The following is a 19,462-nucleotide window of genomic DNA, read 5'->3' on the forward strand; positions in this document are numbered from 1 at the left end:
ATGGTCATGCTTCTATGAGAGAAATGTGGAAAAAGACTTAAATGTGGAAGAAAACACTTCCTCCTTAGAATAATTAGCTGTCATAGGGTGACGGTGTAGTGTGGCGGAAACAGCTTGGGCTGTGGGCTGTGGGCTTTGGAGGGCAGAAAAGGATAGTGTACAAAGCCTGCCCGACTGGCTCAGTGTGCCTAGATGATCAGTGTGGGGACAGATGGCGTTGCAGAATGGCTCTTACTGCTAGTAGAAAGTGTAGATATTTGAGTTTCAAGACCTGGGTTTGGATTCTGGTTCTTCTTTCTACTTAATTAGGCAAGTCCCTTAACTTCTCTGAGGTTCATTAAAGTAAGTGTGAAGTGAGGATACATATCCCACAGGATTGTTGCTGAAATAATGTATTTAAAGTGTTAGCACAGTTGAATACAAGCAGTCGTATGTTGAATACGCTGTGAATAAATTTTAGTTCTTTCTCCTTCCTTCTTCTTGTATCAGGATTTAGCATGCTGGTGTTCTGTATTTATCTGTAAAGTAAGTGTTCACTTATTCTTGACCATATTTTATCATATTGACTGTACTTCCTATTTGTTTATTTTGGTATATTTATAGCAGTGAATTATTAAGGAAATTCAGTTCAGATTTGCATATACATTTTGAAAAACAAGTTGAGGATCCTTAGTTTTATATATGGCAGTTTGTTTTAAGAGGAATATGCAGTGCAGAAAAATGCTCCTTTTGTTTCTGTTAATTTAGTCAGTTATCAAACATTCATTGACCACCTTCCAAGTCTGAAGCATTTTTCCAGGCCTTGGGGCTACAAAAATATAAACTCATAATCGAGTAGGAAAGTCAGATGTATAAACAGATCATTTTAATTCAGTATAACTGTGATAGTAGAAAGGTACAGAGAAGGATGAGTGCACAGAAAAAGGCCAGCTGCTCCTACCTCCAGGAAGTTTTTCTGAAGGGGATGTTTCCTGAACTGCGTTTTAAAGGATGAGTGGTATTTAAACATGTGACAAGAAGGGAAAACTTTCCAAGTAGAACAGACTGTGAGCAAAGGCAGGGAATTAAAGACAGCATGCTCGGTGGGGAATAATGCATGTTTTGGAGGCAGCCAGTGGGAGAGCTGAGGCTGGAGAGGCAGCCATGAGCCAGTTGTGAAGGCCCTGGGTGCCAGTGGAAGGAGTTTGAACTTGATCCTATCAGTCAGTGCTTTTACAGCTGTTTCTTAAGCTGTGAAACCCGTGGTTCATGTGAAGTCTGGTAAGGAAGCTCAGCAGGTAAAACAGATGAAAATGATATAGTCAAGTGGAGGTAGGAGCGTTTGTCTTGCAACCCTCTTTTGAGACCATTCACCATCCTTTTAGGATTCTGGGAGCCCAGTTTTTCTTTTTTTTTAAAAACCGCTGTCTTGAGGTATGATTGACATACACAAAGCTGTACCTATTTAAGGTATACAACTTGATGAGTTTGGAAGTAAGTGTACACTCATGAAGCCATCACTACAATCTATGCTGTAAACATATTCGTCACCTCCAAAAGTGTCCTCTCCTTTCTTTATTTTATTTTACTTTATTTTGTGATAAGAACCCTTAATGTAAGGTCTACCCTCTTATCAAATTTTTAAGTAGACAATACAGTACTGTTAACTATATGCCTTATGACGTGCAGTAGCTTTATAGGACTTAATTCATCTTGTCTAACTGAAACTTTAAATCCTCTGACTAACACCTCCTCATTTCTCCCTCCCCCCAACCCCTGGCAACCACTGTTGTACTCTCTGCTTCCATGAGTTTGACTCTTTTAGATTCTTCATATAAGTAGGATCATGTAATGTTTGTTCTTTTGTGTCTGGCTCATTTCACTTAGCAAAATGTCCTCCAGGTTCATCCATGTTGTTGCAAATGGCAAGATTTCCTTCTTTTTTCAGGATGAATAATATTCCATTTTATGTAAATATCACATTATCCATTTATCTGTTCACAGATGCTTAGGTTGTTTCCATTTCTTGGCTACTTTGAATAATGCTGCAGTAAATGTTGGAATGCAGCTGTCTCTTTGAGATTCTGATTTCTTTTCCTTTGGATATATACCCAGAAGTGGGATTTCTGGATCATATGGTAGTTCTATTTTTAATTTTTTGAGGAGCCTCCACACTGTTTTCCGTAATGGCTTCACCACTTTACATTCCCACCAACAGTGTGCAAAAAGATTCCCTTTTCTGCACATCCTCACCAACACTTTTTATCTTTTGTTTTTTGATAATAGCCATCCTAACAGGTGTGAGGTGATATTTCGTTGTAGTTTTGATTTGCATTTTCCTCACTATTAGTGATATTGGGCACCTTTTTACATACCTGTCGGCTACTTGTATGTCTGTGGAGAAATGTCTGTTCGGATCCTTTGCCCATTTTTAATTGGGTTATTTGTTTTTTGCTGTTGAGTTGTAGGAGTTCCTTATATACTTTGGATATTAATCCTTTATCAGATATATGGTTTCCAGATATTTTCTTCCATACTGTAGGTTGCCTTTTCACCTTGTTGATTGTTCCCCTTGCTGTGCAGAAGCTTTTTCATTTGATATAATCTCATTTGTCTGATTTTGCTTTTGTTGCCTGTGCTTTGGTATCATATGCAAGAAATCATTGCTAAGGCCAATGTTAAGAAGGTTTGACTGTGTTTTCTTATAAGAGTTTTACACTTTCAGGTCTTATGTTTAAGTCTTTAATCCATTTTGAGTGGATTATGGTGCGTGGTATAAGACAAGGGTCCAGTTTCATTGTTTTGCATGTTGCTGTGCAGTTTTCCAAAAGCATTTATTGAAGAGACTATCTTCTCCCCATTGTGTGTTTTTGTCATCCTTTTTGAAGATCAGTTGATGGTATATGTGAGAGTTTGTTTCTGGGCTCAAGGAGCACATTTTTAAAATTACTGTTGTGGGTGTTGGAAACTGCTGACGTTTGTAGATGGGAGTTAAATGATCGGTTCCGTCTTTTGGTTGGCTTGCTCTGCCGACAGTGTACAGGGGGGATTTGTGGGTAACAAACCTAGAGCTAGGCAGAGGCTGTGGCAGTATTTGAGGATGTCGGAATGGAGACAGTTGGATAGATTTGAGAAAAGTCTTAGTGACTGATTTGCTGTGTGGGGGCAAAGAAGAATCTAGGATGACTTCTGAATTCCCACTTTAAGGGGCTGGATTGTTGTGGGCCCACTGACTCAAGGGCAGAGGAGCAGGGACTTTCTGATGTTTTCTTTGTTCATTTATATCTGTGTAACTGTTTAAATCCCCCGTGAAATTAGGATTTCGACTCTGTTTCCTAATTTTAGTTCAGAGTGTGTTTAGACTAGAGGACAAGTAGTGTCGTGTTTATAAAGCCTAAACCTGTTTATATTCTAAATGTGGTAACACTGTTATTGATCATAAGGCACTGACTGACTGGAAGAAGTTCTCCAGCATTGGCATCTGGAACATTTGTAGTTACAGGGAGATTTTTAATTCCTTTCTCTTCTGTTCCTCCTGTTCTAGGGCCTCCATACTGCATAAATTGTATTCTTCCTTTTTCCTTTTCTGTCCTTTTTTCCCTTGTTCATTGTACCAATTTCTTTTATAAAACCCCTCTACTGTGTATGTCTCTGCACACATGTTCACCAAATGCTAACTGTGTGCCTGGCGTTGAGCCTGTTGTGGAGACACTAGTGGGTAGGAAATGTGCGTCCCCTAAAAGAGCTTGCAGATTGTTGGAGGCTGGCGTGACACATGAATTGTCAGTGAATCTTGTATCACATCACATACTGATAAAACCTGTGAAACAGTCCCCCAAGGTCAAAAGGCCATTATACTTTATCCCTCACAAATTAATGTGTTATTATGAAAATACAATATTTTAAGAATCTGTTTATATTTGATTAAACTGTTTTTAATAACTCATATAGACAGTACATAAATGAAGGGGCGTGGCTATATTCCAGTCAAACTGGAATCCAGTAAAACTATATACTGAGGATATAAGAATTGTAAAATAACATCCTTTCTCTTGAGTTTAATGAGGAAACAAACTTTGAAGTAAAAAATTAAGTAATAAATTGTGGTAAGCATTAAAGTGGAGATATATGCAAAATTTTTCTCAGATGAGAAAAGGAGGGAGCAAACATTGGGAACATCTTCACAGGACACGTAAGGATACATGTAGGCGTTGTCCATGCAGAGGAGCTGGGGGCTGTGGTGAAGGAAGCTCCAGGCGGGGAGCTGAGACATGGAAGAACATGCAGTACTTGGGGAGCTTCAGGTAGTTGGGTGTGAGCCACCCCAGCTGCTGCAGGCCAATTTGTGGCACCTTCATTCACCACTTTTGTAGACCAAAAACCGAGGAGTCATCTTGATTCTTCTCTTTCTCTTACAATCCTTATCTAGTCTGTTAACAAGTTCTGTTAACTCTACATCCAAAATACTTCCCAATCTGTCCACTTCCCTCTGGTTCCACTGCTGCTAACCTACGGCAAGCTATCCTCATCTCTCATACTCTCTTCTTACAGCCTCTTTCCTGGTGTCTCTGCTTTCACTGTTCCCCCATGGGAGCAGTTCTTTCCATAGCTGCGACAGTCATTTCAAAACTGTAAATCAGATCACACCACCCTGCTCACAACCATCTAGCTACTCTGCCCTTCTGGGTCTTTCTGATACAGCAAGCTTATTGCTACCCCAAGCTCCTTGGACTTACACTGCTGTCTCTCTGCAAATTCTCCCCTTAAATCATTTGGCACATTAACTCGCTTCATTCAGGTGTCTGTGCAGGCAACCTCAGAAAGGCCTTCTCTGTAATCCAACTAAAATATGTCCTTTCCTCTGTTGTCACTTTCTAGCTCCTTACCCAGCTTCAGTTTTTTTGGTAGCATTTACAGTCTTGTCATTATGATGTTATTTTTAAAAAAATCATTTATTTTTATGTTTGTGTATTTTCTCTTCTCCCCACTGAAATGCAAGCTCAAAGAGGGGTGTCTCATTCATTCATTGATGTGTCACCGATTCTTAAAGGTCCCTGGCACACAGTAGGTCCCCAATTAATATGGGCTGATTAAATCATGAATGAGTAGAGTACTTGTTGGGAAGTGGTGGAGAGGAGTGTTTGGAAAAGGAAGTAACGTAGTACTTGGTAAGTAACATACTATTTCCCATTGTTTTCATTGCAATACTGTGACTTAAGCTTTTCTGTCCTTATATTAAAGATGAGGAGATAGCTGTTCAGATAGGTTAAGTAATATCTATATGCTCATATAGGTTTTAATTAGTCAATTGATTAAAAAGATTTTTATTGAATGCCTCTGCCTAAGTGCTAGGTAGAACTGCCATTTAAGTCACAGCCTGACTGATATGAAACGAGTAATATGATGAGATGTGTGCTTGAGAAAGCTATCTCATAGTAGGTAAGAGGGATGTGGAGGGGGGGTTGGATTGGAGACTGGAAAACCTGTTGGTGGATTGTTACTGTAGGACTGAGCTACTCCAGAGGCAGGGAAGTTGAGAGGAGGGTGATATTAGGTGGAAGAATTGTTAAGACTGGTGTGTGATTGATTGTGGGCCGTTAGAGAAGAGACCAGAATCCCTAACCTCCTAGATTATGGGACTGTCGAAGGAAGACTCAGAGACAAAAGAATTTAAACAATGAAAGAAAAAGTTACTTGGAACAAATGCAAGGGTGTCAGACTTCAGGAGGAATGGTTTGCCAGGTAAAAAAACACAATTATTTGAATGGAAAAGAAAGCTGCAGAATTATAAGATTACCAAGTGTAACCTTTGTTGTATGCTTTCTTCATGGTGGAAAAACTGTGACTTTTCCACATGATTATCCTATTTACAAAGGTTATGACATGCTTACTACACTTCTGCATAGCAAAATTTAGGGGTTAAATTGTTTTAGCTAGGGAGTCCAGATTTATGAAAAAAAGATTTCATTTGTTTTGGGATCAGAACCAGACAGAATGACCTTGTTATCCTGGTTTAGCCCTGGGTGCAGAGTGCATTTTCTCCTGACTGGTATGTGAAGTGCTTAGCTGCAGTTGAAACGGGGCAGAGTGTCCATTTTTGCTTCCATTGTCCCATTACCCAGGCTGGGGATGGAGTGTGTGGGGATATACATTAATGATCTCAGTTCTGCTCCTGTGGGGTCTGGAGTGCCTCCATGATCTGTGGGAGGAGAGGACCCCTACACACATGAGAGTGGGGACTGTGGGAGCTAACTTACCAGTGGAGAGGGTAGAAGAGAGCGCTCAGGGAGAACCACAGAGAAGGAGATGAAGAGCGCCGCCCACAGAACCTGAGGCACAGGGAAGGGGACGAGGAGTAGGTGAGAGCACCGAAGAGGAGTGGCCTGAAGGGGACGAGAAGAATTTGGAAGCTAAGGAAGAGAGAGAGTGTTAAGAAATGCCTACATTGTCTCTTCCCTCGGAGATCTAGAAAAACAAGTACTGAAAATTCTCCTTTGGGTTGTTAAGGAAGGGATCCTTGGAAAAAGTGTGTGAGAATAGTTAAAAAAAAAAAAAAGTAATGTTAAAAAAAAAAGCGTATATGAAAACAAAGTTACAGTGCTTAAAACTGTGGAACTGATACAAGATAGAACAGTGGATTACAAAATCCAAAAGTAGATTAGAAGTATCTAGAAAAACTTGGTATGTAGTAATAGTATATATAAAAGGCAGAAGGGATAAAGTAAAACGCTGAGATTTTGAATACGTAAAAGTTGAAATCTTCTTTGGAGGAAGGTGGGGTTGTGGGTAGGTGTGGCAGGGAGTGTGAAAGTTCAGCTCCCGTGTCTTGGGGAGGGGATGGCTCTGAGTACCTTGCCTTCTCAGCCTCTCCTGTGCGCTCAGGGAAAGCTGTCCTCTTTGGGAATTTGCCTGAACCCTGGCTGGGCTCTTTCCCTTCCATGTCGTGTGTTCCTCACTCCATCTGTGGTCTCTCCTGTGAGCACTTCCTTCATAAATCACCTGTATACCAATCCTCATCTCAAGGCCTGCCACTGGGAACCTGATCCAAGACAGCTCTGAGAAGGGACCATACTTCTGTAATGATGCATAGTGGGAAAGCTGCTTCAGATTCAGTGTTTTCCTGGTTTTACCAGCTTCTCACCCAAAGGGGAAGGGGGTGGATGGGGAAGGGCAGCTTCTTAAAATACTGAGTTAAGAAAATATATTGATGCTGTTTGAATGACAAAGCATATTTTTTTCAGTGCATTTTTCAAAGCATGTTTTCATTTTCAACTTTCATTTACTCTGTGCTTATATACACCAAGTGCTTTTTCTTATATTTTTTCTCATAACCACTCAGTGGAATAGGCCAGGTAGTATTATAATTGCCATTTTATTGGTGTGGAAAATAGCTATCAGAGGGATAGTGACCTGCCAAAGTTTCACAACTGGAGTTGAAACTCCTCCTCATGTTAATTCACGTTGTATAGTTTTCCCACCATAATGATGGTCTGAAAGAGTTGATGTGTATCCTGAAGTGCTCAGTCTCACACTGTTCTAGTGACAGGTCTTTTCACAAGGAAGGGTCCGACAGGAGGTTTGCTGTGACGGATGAGTCCTTTTTGAGTGGAGCAGTTGGGAAGTCAAGTCAGGTAGAAAGGGAAGGTACAGGTTCAGTTGTGATGATGCTGAATTTGATATGTGAAATTCACACAGGATAGTGTGGGGTGTTTGCTGAGAGGATGGGAGATCAGGATGGAGAGTTTATTTTCTTAGAGAGGGGGTGGATCACATTTTTATGAGTGGAGGGAAAGAATATGCTGGAGAAAATCCTCATAGAAATTCATATAAAGTGGGTTTAGTCTTGATGGTTTAGAAAGCCAAGTAAATTGTCTTGGCAGGGGGAATAAAGGAGAGACTTCAGATAGTGCTAAGAGATGACTTTTTATTCAGTGCTTACTTGGGCCAGGCACTGCACTAACCATCTTATGTGAATTACTTATTTTCTTATGTTCTTATTTTCTTTGTTTTACTTATATGTGAATTATTTAATTTCTTCCTCAGTTCAACCCATTAAAGGCAATATGGTTATTCCCATTTTGGAGATAAATTAACTAAGGTCCAGAGAGGGCGCATGATCAGTGAGTGGTGAAGCTAAGCTTTCACCTCAGGTCCGTCTGATAATAGGACTTGTGTGTCAACTCTAGAGTTGTGTGTCAACTACCACAGAGAGAGGAGAAAGACTGGGAATCTCTATATCACTTCCTCACAGTGGCTGTTCAACTCTTATTCTTACCTTCTAGGGGGCAGATGATTTCTGCTGAGGATTGTGAATTCATTCAAAGGTTTGAAATGAAAAGAAGTCCTGAAGAGAAGCAAGAGATGCTTCAAACTGAAGGCACTCAGGTGATCGATATAAACATATGTCATGAACACCTTCCTGTATCATTAAAAACTCTAGAAAAAATTTTTAATGGCTATGTGATATTCCGTTGTAGGTATGCATCATAAGTTCAGAATCTTTTTTTATTTGAAATCATTTGACTAATTTCCAGTTTTCTTTGTTAATTTTGGATAAAATGTTTTATCGAGTGTGTTTATTTCTCCCTCCTTTTCTGCATTTGTGAAAATCCTTTTAGATTAGATTCCTAGAAGGGAAATTACTGTTTGAAAGTATATGATGTTTTTAAAGTTGCTTAACTTTCTTTTAGAATTTTTTTTCCACTTTGTATTCTCATTAGAGTAAGATGCAATTCTGCTTTCCATCAGATTTTCTGATATGGAGTCATGATTGGCTAAAAGAGCCCATATACAACTCAATCTGATTCTCAGCAATCCTGGGAAATTGGGGAAGAAACATTATTGGCTCCAGTTTTTGTTGAATCCCAGAGCGACTGTCACGTAGTTGATAAGTTGTGGAATGGGGACAGCAAAGCCTTGGGATTCCAGTCTGCAGTACTCTTGTTGGTCTAGTGTTCTGCTTCCCAGTAAATGCAGGAAAAAAATTCAAAAGTGATAATAAGTTTTGATTGTCTGTATAACTTAATTTTTATGTCGTCATGAGTAGTCAAGAGTTGATAGTAGCTAGGTCTATTTGAAAGTAGTAAACATTTTGAAATTGATCACCAAAAGTGATCAAATATCTGATGCAAGTCATAGCATGGTCCTCCCATATTTCATCACTATATTTGTAAAAGGTGTACATTTTCCATAATTGAAATCTGTTGGTTAATAGTGTTTGTATCCTAGTTTGTGCAAGAGAAATAATATTTTACTGATATTCCATTAAAATGTTGTATTTGCAGTTGATAACAATAATTAACATTAATTTCATTTTTTTCTAGTGTGCCAAAACATTTATAAATCTGATGACTCATATCTCCAAAGAACAGACAGTTCAGTATATACTAACTATGGTTGATGATATGTTGCAGGTAGGTTTATTCTTTACTTAATACATTTAGTGACTTCATCTTTTTGTGTACTACACACTAACAGCATTTTTGTCAGGTTTCACTTAAAGCATTGCTTCTCTTTAGAGTGTAATAATATATTTTTCTTCATTATGTGAATTGTAATTTGCTAATAGTGATAAAAATGGGAATGTCCACTCACAGACTATTTTCTTTTTATCAGTATGTCAACTAATCAATCTGCATTTTTTCCACAATACCTCAGAATTCTTTGTTGAACACCAGCAATTTTTGGTGAATCACCTGGGCTTTCTGGATGCTCAGGGTACTGATGTGGCTCCTTCTCTTTCAGTCATTCAGCAGGTTTCAGTGCCCCTGTGTTCCAGGCCAGTGCCATGCACTTGGGGGTTCACTGCTGAATTTAGGCGAGGTGCTTGCCCTCAAAAGTCTTGTCTCTCTGGGGAACATTTTGCCTATCATCTAAGACTTTTCTAGTTGCATAAAGTTTCTATTTACTGTTAAACGCAGAGGGGCCTCCTTTATTCACAAATTTTTATTTTACACCAGAGTATAATCTAGAGTTAGATTGTTGGTATATAGAGCAGTTCTTGTTGAAACAGGCTGTCTGGCTGCTAAATCCAATGTCTGTCTCCATGTCTTAGGAAAAGTGTCAGTCTGGCTGCTTGGGGGGCATTGTTCTGTCAGTTTACAAGGAAAAACATTTATTCATGGCCTTCTGTGTGCCAAATACAGTGCTAATTATTATTGAGGATACAAAGGTTAGGAAGAATGGTGCTGTCTACGTAGGGGCCATCATATCATTTACAGGAATGTAGTGATTTTGCTGTGTGAGTAAGGATAATATCCAGCCTGGGCTGATGGAAGCCTGTCTGAGAATGATCTTGGTCTTAGCACTTTTTCCTTTAAAAAAGTAAAGTTAAGAAAAATGGGGAGTCTTGTGGTCGGTCTGCCTTGGTTATCCTAGTTATTATATGGGACTACACCTAGAATGAGGAGGCTATGAGTTGGCGTGCAAATCTTGGTTTTATTTATATGTAAACATACACACAATACACACAACACACAAATATCCTCAATTTTTATACACATCCACATATCTGTAAATTAAAAACCAGGCCTTCACACTCTCTCCAGTGTCATTTCAGCTCAACACCACAGAGTTCATTGTAGTCTCCCTTTTCCATATTTGTAACTGTCTTGTGATAGTGAGATTGTGAGCTCCTCTTAGCCTCTATTTACTTGTTTTTCCTTATGATACAAAGAAAGTGGTGTCAGCATTGCTGACCCTACAACCATGAACACAGCCCTTTACTCGGAGCTCAGTGTTCATTTGCAGTGCTTGCTCTTCAACTGAGGAGAGCTGGTCAGACCATTATGTTCATGTTTTTCTCAGAGTGCTTATATTATTTTTCTTGAAATACAGTTAGATTCATTTGTTTTGTTTGTATTATACACTAGGTTTTTTTCCTCATCCTTGTTGACTTTATTTTATTATTTTTGATTATGTAAAAGATTAACATCCTTCCAGAAGTCAAAACTATACAGTAAGGTATACTCAGAGAAATTTTAACCCCCATCCGATCCCTTGTACCCTGTTTCTACCCACCTCTTATAGATAACCAGTATCATAGATTTCTGGTTTATTATTCTTGTTTTTCTTTTTGCAAAAATAGGCAGGTTCATGTGTATTTTCTTATTTCCCCCTCTTTTATATAAAATATATACTCTGAGAAGAAGGACTTTATCCACATTCTCTTAAAGATTTGTAACTTGGGTACCTGGGACAATAATGGCTGGAGGTTTGTTTTTAAGCAGGAATTGAAACCGCAAAAGACTAGTTGAGGAAGGTGGATTTTAAATTTATTTAAAACATATGAAATAGTTTCTGCTTTTTCTGTATGTAGAGTACTTTGTTCATTTATGCGTTCAACGAGAATAACAGTTTTAACTTTGGAAATAATCCGCCAGTGGAGTTAATGATGGTCAACCTGAATTTTGAGTCCTTGGCTAAAGTTATTATCACAACTGTTTCAATTGTTATTCTAAACTATAATGATTCGTTATGTAAGGAGATGACAGTCTATTCCTCAAACAGGTGACTGTTAGCATAGACCAAAATTAAAACCAGTGTATTTAAGAAGAATTAAATGTTGATATGAAAATTAAAATTGTTGTTTATATTGTTGTACTTTTACCAAATATTGCTATTTAGCAACCATATTCACTTAGTGAACCAGAAAGTGGATTTCAGCCAGTGATATGCAGAGAACTTTAGGTGAGAGGTAGAGCTTGCATGATTTGAACTAATAATTAATTGTTCCTCAAATCCTTTATCTACCTGTTAGTGTGATATGCTGTTTTTTTGCTGTCTTTACCTGCCCTGATTTTTCTATCATAATATGCTAGGAGTAACCTTGAACACTTGAGGTTTGTCAAATTTCCTCTTTCCCTTGCTTGCTTGTAAGTAGCTTGATGTGCTTCCCGTTGATCCTTCCTTCCAGAGATAATGTGTGATCTTTCCGCCCCTCCTGGTATTTTTCAGGCTGAGAAGTGGTGTAACTTAGAGTGTTACATCTTGCAGGGCTGGGATCTGGCTATCTTGGTTCGCTTAGTTTAAACTAATCATAATAATTAAAGGTGATTTTATTTTTAAAATACCTATCCCTGCCCCCATCCCCACCCTCTGTCTCATAGTAATAATGACACAGAGACAGATCTCATACACACTGGAAAAAGAAAACATATTGATTGATGCAACATAAAATGAAAGGTTGAGAAGCAGTGCACAATTGTTACATGTTTTAGGAAAATGCATTCCAATTAGTGATATTTCTTTCTTTTTTTTTTTTTAGGAAAATCACCAGCGTGTTAGCATTTTCTTTGACTATGCTAAACGTAGCAAGAACACTGCCTGGTCCTACTTTCTGCCAATGTTGAATCGCCAGGATCTCTTTACTGTTCATATGGTAAATTTTGAATTGATCAAGTTTCTGATTTAGGGAGGGAACACACCCAGGCCATTTTAGACTTGGTAACCCCCAGTTCCCAGAGGAGTAACTGTTGTGATGTTAACTTTTCAAAGCAGTGTTTTTGGTGTTTAGTAACGTGGGGATTTTGGGAAGTCAGAGGAGGTAGGGTTGCTCTGATACAAAGTCTTACAGAGTATCTGATGAGTTCATCAGCATAAAGCCTTTGGTAAATTCACACATGCAAGCTGCTTTAGATTGTCTATGATAGGATTAACCATATTTTACAATAGAAATTAAATATTGCTTTGAAGCAGCTACTGTGTTTAATTTTTATTTTAGTAAGTATTTACTTAATTGCTTTTTAATACCTTAAATAGACTCCTGTTTTAAGCTTAGCTTGAAAGGCTATCTTTGGACGTCTTAACACTGAACAGTTTTTTATAGAGTATGAAGAAGGTATGAGAGGATGGTTGAGACAATAAATCTTTGTTCATGCATTTGCTGTTCGCAGTGTGGAGTAGGCTACATGGGGGGAGCTCCTGAGGCTGCTCATTTCAATAGATGTCTTTAAATTTTTCAAATCAAAAACCATTGTTAGTGAAACATTTTTGAGTATGTGTGCTCTCTCTCTTTTGCCATATATATCTATATTCATTTGTGTACTAGTGTATTCACATAGTGTATATATTTATAAAAAGAGAAATGAAAAACTAAGCTGTGTAAAATAAACTCATGAAATAAGCTGTGTTTTAAAACCCAATAATATATTTTCTTCTTTCAAATTGGAAAGGCTTGTTTTCACTGTCTGGAGACATGGTTTAAACGTCTTCCTAATTTTGATGGTTTTGAAATAAAATTGACATATATTAAAGACCAAATATGCAGTTAGGGTAAGACTCATCATTATTAATTGTGTAGCCAAATCTATGTTTTAATTTCCTTATGATTTCGGTTACTTTTGGCTAATCTTTCAAATTTTGAGAGCCAGATTATCATTGGTTTACCATGTGCTGATGAAGAGCTTATGCTAGGAGTGGAAACATCAAGTCTCATGGTCCTTTGTCTTTTCCAGTTTGCTTATGCTTACGTTGCTGATGGTGTTTTCAAGCCCTGGTTTCCTTACAGGAATCCTTTCAAGTCATCTGTCTATTTTGTGGAGGTTAGATCAGCTTAAACTAGATAATATATCTGTAAACTCACTTAGATGGGCACATGAAAATGTCCATATATCACAACTCAGTGAGTGAGTCATAGTGCTGCTCTTAGCCCTCCGTGGTGTAGAATTCCAAGTATGCCATGACACTTGAGTGCCTGACATACTGACCTTGAAAGTGTGCCTCTGTCACCTGGCCCAGCTCTATCTAAGTATAAGAACAAACATCAGCCACCAGCACAGGAATTATTTTTGGGTTGGCTAACCTCAGCCTTCTGTATTCTACTTGGATTAATAATTGCTGAATAGTTGGAGGTTTGAACCACTGACTTGCTTTCAGAAAGTACTGAAAGAATAGTAAATTGGGTTTGTTTGTGGAGAAATAGTATTTTATACTATGTATCTTGTGTGTGTGTATATATATTTGTCCAGATTTATTAGGTATAATTGACAAATAAAATTGTAAGGTATTTAAAGTGTACAGTGTGATGATTTGATACATGTATACTTATACTGCCTATTTAATAAAAAAATTCATTAGTTTTACAGCTTGAAGAAAATTGAGAAATCTTTGAGGAGAAAAGGGTATTTGTTCATATCGAGAGAAATGGCTATTTAATAACCAAGATATATTTTATACCAAGATACAGATTTTTAAGTGTGAGAACTCTCAAGGGGCTGGGAGTGAGTGAGGTAGTGGCTGGCACTTTATTGTGGAGATTGCTCAGAACTCTGGCAAGTAAAAGTCTGCCTCTAAGAAAGATTTTTGTCTTCTTTTGTTTTTTGCTGGTCTTACGATGAATCTCAATCTTACTTTTCTTTTTGTTGAGCAAGATTGTCACTGAGCTAACATCTGTACCAGTCTTCCTCTATTTTATATGTGGGACGCCACCACAGCATGGCTTGAGGAGCAGTGTGTAGGTCTGCGCCTGGGATCTGAACCCGTGCATCCTGGGCTACCAAAGCAGAGTGCATGAACTTAATCACTACACCACCGGGCCAGCCCCCTAATCTTACTTTTGAAACTTAAAATGATAAGGGAATGTCATGAAATTCTTAAAACACAAGTAATTTATCTCACTTTAATGGAAATGTTTAAAAATACATTTTGACTGTATTTCAAAATATGTCTTGAAAAATGAAATGTAAACTATTATTTTTGGAGGAGTTGAGTGTTAAAAAATCATGCAGTAAAATGATTACAAGTCCTGGTTTTTAAGGTATGTGATGTGATTTTTAGGATCAATGTAGTATTCAAATGTATTTCTTATTTTTCAGGCAGCAAGAATTATTGCCAAGTTAGCAGCTTGGGGAAAAGAATTGATGGAAGGCAGTGACTTAAATTACTATTTCAATTGGATAAAAACTCAACTGAGTTCACAGGTAAAAGACATTTCTTTTAGTGTCTTTGAAACGAATGTAACAACCATGTTCTCTTAAGCTATTTATGGTGATTATGTGAAATTACAAAAAAAGTTACATTAAAGTAACGCCATTTTGAACTTGATAAATAACCAAACTACTTTTAGGTATGATAATGTGCTTCACTTTTTCTCTCTTTGCTGGCTTCAACTCAAACCTTTCTGTCTTTCTGCCATTTGGGATTTTCCATTCATGCTTTTCAGTGGGCAGGGAGTGTCTTCCTTCCATGTGGCTGCCAGGATCACATAGGTTGGAGAATTGAAAGGAACCACACAACTCCGAAGAGCAGACTCGTGTCAGCCCTACGAGAAAGGGACAGGAGCCCTGCGGCAGGGCACGGAGTGCAGGCAGGCTTCAGTGCTCAGACACTTGGAGGTGTAGCTCCCGTGTCTGCCTTGGGACTCTGAACCACTGAGATTTGTGTGAGAAATTTTGGTTTTGGGGGCTCCAAAAGTTTCCAGTGGGATCTTTTATGCCCTTCTGGTCACATAACCAGACCTCACTTTCTAACCAGTTACACCAATAAACAAAATGGCGTTAGCTGCTGTCAGAGGAGTTTCAAACTGAAAACAGCACATTATAGATTATTGGTCAAGCCATTTATCCTTATTTTGGCCAAGAGTCTGTACCAGGCTTCTAGGTGCCCCTAGGTAAGCCTGGAGCTGCGAGTCCAGCTGTGGGATAACTGTGTCACATAGTGGCTCCTTCTAAGGATTTTGCTGTATCATTGTGGGATTGAACATTTAGGCTTAAGGTTAAATATGAAGCCTGCTTGTTGGTCTTTTTGGTCGCTTTCAGGCCTCTTTAGCTCTGCTTCTCCATGGAGGAAAATAGCTTGCTGGTTTAATGGTTGGAAAGATGGCAAGATTTCTGTTTTTGTCTTCATGGTTCCCTAGAACAGGGCAAAAGACTGGACGTTTATGATAGCCCAGTGGAGTGTTTGTTTCTTTTAGGCTTCCAGTGACTAAGTATTAGGTAGTAAGAGGGAGACTTGGTGGGAATGACCTTCAGAAAAGGAGTGAAGTGAAGGTGGGTGGGAGAAGAGTATTCTGGGGGAGAAAGGGTAGAAGAGACTGAGATTTTGGTGTGGGGATGGGGGTGACATGGAGGAATGGGACCAGGAGAAGTAATATTGGTAGTTACTGTGTTGTCAATGTTAGATTACAAATAAATGTCTACTTGAAATACATTTTTGGAAAGTTGTAATTTAGATTTCAGATGACTTTGTTATGTAAATAGATTTTAATTTGAAGCATAAGAGAGACACATGACATTTCTACTTAGATTTATTTTTTTGTCTTATTGCCTATGTTTGTGGGGGAAGCCTAATTGCCTTTTATATTTGGATAAGGACATTTTGGTGTATCTTGAACAAAATTATTTTTTTTATCAATAGCATAAATTTTAACACTTTTTGGCTTAGGTTTTAAAAGTATTTTTATAAGGGCCACAAATTTGCATATTTTACTGAGTTTGTGAGATATTTCAGAATCAGGATATTTAGAACATGAAAAACAGGTGTGTGAAGATGAGATTTTAGATTTCTAAATGTGTATCATTTAGGATCAAATGCTTAGTTAAATAGGTGACATCCCCTTTTCTTTTCTGTTTCGAAATTAGTTCTTCCTTTGAACAAATTTCATTCTGCTTTAGTGTTAGCTTTATTGTATAGTGGTAATGAGGCTCTGTTGTAGCTGGATTCATACCGTGAAAATTGGTAGGAAAGATTTTATACTTGTAGTTTGCCACTAACGTTTTGGGTTGTTTCATCTTAGACTTTTCCTCATAGGAATAACATTTATATTGTGCCTCACAGGTGATTTGTCGCTTTGGGAATGATTGACTATGGTTGTAACCTTGTCCAGCAGTTGGGGGCAATATTTCTGTCATCACTAGTGAAGGTGAATATTTCAGTGTCTAGAACAGTGGTCATTAGAATTGAGCTTCTTGATGTTAGATAAATGCTCTTAAAGACTTTTCTCTACCTTTCTAGTGCCCTTTTGATCACTGAGTCTTTGGCTTTGTTTAGCTATGGTATGGCATTTCTGCTTTGAAGTTCTTCTGACACAGGATATCTTTTCAGGGTGCCCAGGCCCAGTCTGGCTTTGCTTCTCGGAGTTGGATCACTGCTTCTGCTGGGCTCTGGATTGCACTGTCTGTCTCGCTGTGGGAAGACACTTTCTTCCATAGCCTTTTATCAGGATTAAATCACAGACTTCTTGTTAAAGAATGAAACAGAGGATTATTTGGGATTTTATTTGCTACTTTGCTTAAACGTCACATGATAGCGCTATATCTGGAATTTCCGGTCTCCTTTTCTCTGTCATAAATGTTTTCTCCCTTAGAAAAAGGACCACAATTTTGTGATTCTAATGAAAATAAACTTTCAAAAGTCCAAGTTAGCTGCAAGTTTGAATCTTTTGTTCTTTGACTTGGAGTGACATTTACGAGCCTTTTTTGATAAAGTGTTGTACTTGGGTTATAGGGGCTCACGCCTGACACTTAGATAATAGCTATTGAAAAAAACAGAATAAAAATTTCCTTTCAGAAATTCTTTATCACTTTTCTCTTGCATATTCAGCCTCTGACTTTCTATCTTAAGTTTTCTTTGGTCATTTCTATAGAACACGTGAGATTTTGATTTTAATTGTAACTTGTTAGCATTGTTATGGGTAACCAAATTTTAAGTTCCATGTAGTATCTTCCCATCCTCAGGCACCTATTTCAAAAGCTTTGTCGCAGAATATAGTGTAGATGGTTCCACGTAAGACAGTCATCTTATTGGAGAAACAATGCAGTAAGTAAATCCTGAGACTTGGATATTTGCACCAGCCTCACTTATGAAATGTAACTGGAGCTTAGTATTCAGTTTATTATTGTTCCATTTTTAATAATTTATTGATTAAGATAATATCTGGAAGAGTGTAATGATATTTAGAATATTTCATATCATCCCTATGCTTTTTATTAATTGATGATACTCCATTAAGTAGGATTAGGAAAAAAATTATAAAATTTGCTTAGCTCCCTTTCATAGGCTGATAAATTAGGATAAAGTTAAAAACAAAACTAAGTAATAAGTTATTTATTTTGTAATAGAAACTGCGTGGTAGCGGTGTTGCTGTTGAAACAGGAACAGTCTCTTCAAGTGATGTAAGTACATTCCTTCTTAATTCACTGGCCTCCTAATACCCTGAAAATAAGTTATTTTGAGTAATAGACCTTTAAAATTTTGGAGATGTTTACAAGTTCCCCAAATGTAAATCCGTGGATTTGGTATCACCTCCAGTGAGGTTAATGGTATTGTACAAACTATGTATGAATAGACGTGGTCCGCAGTGATCACTTTTTCTCTTGGTAGGCATGAGCCTTGCTCTCCCCTGTTGCTCTTCATCCCGGCCACTTTGTCTCAGAGCTGAGAATCAAAGCAAGAGTCTGAATTCAGGTGTACAGCTGGAGCAAATAATCACCAAGTTACTCTCTAAGCTTCAGTTTGATAAACTACTATCTGTCTAACAGATACATGAATACTGTGTCAGGCAGTTGAAAACAGTTCGGTTACCTGATGGTGCTAAAACTCATTGCTTGCACTGTGTTGCTCAAGGCTTTATGTGGGGCTACTTGGAGGCCAGAAACACCCCCCTCCCTTTTTTGGTCAGTTTCTCCCCACATTTTTGTCGGACTGAAAGGTTAAAGGTTAAAACTAATCATGTCTCCCCAAGTTCCTTTCTTAGAATTATCTTGCCCATTTGAGAATAGTTTAACTTTGTTAAATAGCTCAAGAACTAACAGTAAGTTTGGACAAGTAAAGGTTGTCATGATTGGAGCCAGTTGAGAGAAAGGGAACAAAAAAAGAAATGTAGGTGAGGTGCGTCTAGCTTCATTTGTTGGAAATATCTCTGGGAAACTGGAAAGCATAGTTAGAGGAGAGTGTCTACAACCTGCCTGCAGCACACCTAAATGAAGCTCTGTAGAATCCATTTAATGTCCGTATTGGTTACCAGTACCTCCGTAATCTGCATGGAACATACCTGTCTGTATGCCCTGAATCTAGATGGCAGCAGAACTCATTTTCAAAGCCAAGAGCCAGGCTTCTCTTGAGGCATCGGTTGGAGGAATTGACAAACTGTGTTAGGCTAGAAAATGGCTATTAGCCTTCTGAAATGTAGTCAAAACAAGGCGTGTAGAACTAGATGAGCTATCTTGGGACCCAGTAGGGGAAGGAGGTGGTGGCTTAGGGGTCTAGATACTCAACCATAAGCGGATGTTTAAACTAGGAATGTTTATTTTATGTGACTTGAGTTTCTACCAGTTTGACATTTTGAAAAATTGTTTATTTCTTATATTTGACTTATTGGTAAATTTTTTAAAAGATATTTTCAGAATCATACGTCTTATAAACTTAATTAACTGGTTGTTAAAGTGTTTGTAAATTATTAAAGCTTGCATAATGAGGTGGCAAGCTCTGGTGACATGACATTCTTATTTTGCTCCCTTCTGTCCACTGTATTGGAAAAGCGAAACTG

General features: G+C 38.1%; 1 protein-coding gene across 10 annotated transcripts in view; it reads left to right on the forward strand.

The window, feature by feature from the left end:
• The window catches only part of ATP6V1H (ATPase H+ transporting V1 subunit H), a 123,505-nt gene that overhangs the window by 1,813 nt on the left and 102,230 nt on the right, over positions 1–19,462 (forward strand). For 6 of the 10 annotated variants that reach the window (XM_014838771.3, XM_014838772.3, XM_044744154.2 and 3 more), the window contains exons 3-7: positions 8,262–8,364; positions 9,303–9,392; positions 12,245–12,358; positions 14,793–14,897; positions 18,036–18,089. In XM_014838771.3, coding sequence (XP_014694257.1) covers positions 8,262–8,364; positions 9,303–9,392; positions 12,245–12,358; positions 14,793–14,897; positions 18,036–18,089 — 466 coding nt within the window. The remainder of the gene's footprint in view (positions 1–8,261; positions 8,365–9,302; positions 9,393–12,244; positions 12,359–14,792; positions 14,898–18,035; positions 18,090–19,462) is intronic. The other 4 variants (XM_070481289.1, XM_070481288.1, XM_014838773.3 and 1 more) reach the window with 1 other exon arrangement.

This window comes from Equus asinus, chromosome 12 (genome assembly GCF_041296235.1).
Source record: "Equus asinus isolate D_3611 breed Donkey chromosome 12, EquAss-T2T_v2, whole genome shotgun sequence".
Lineage (NCBI taxonomy): Eukaryota > Metazoa > Chordata > Mammalia > Perissodactyla > Equidae > Equus > Equus asinus.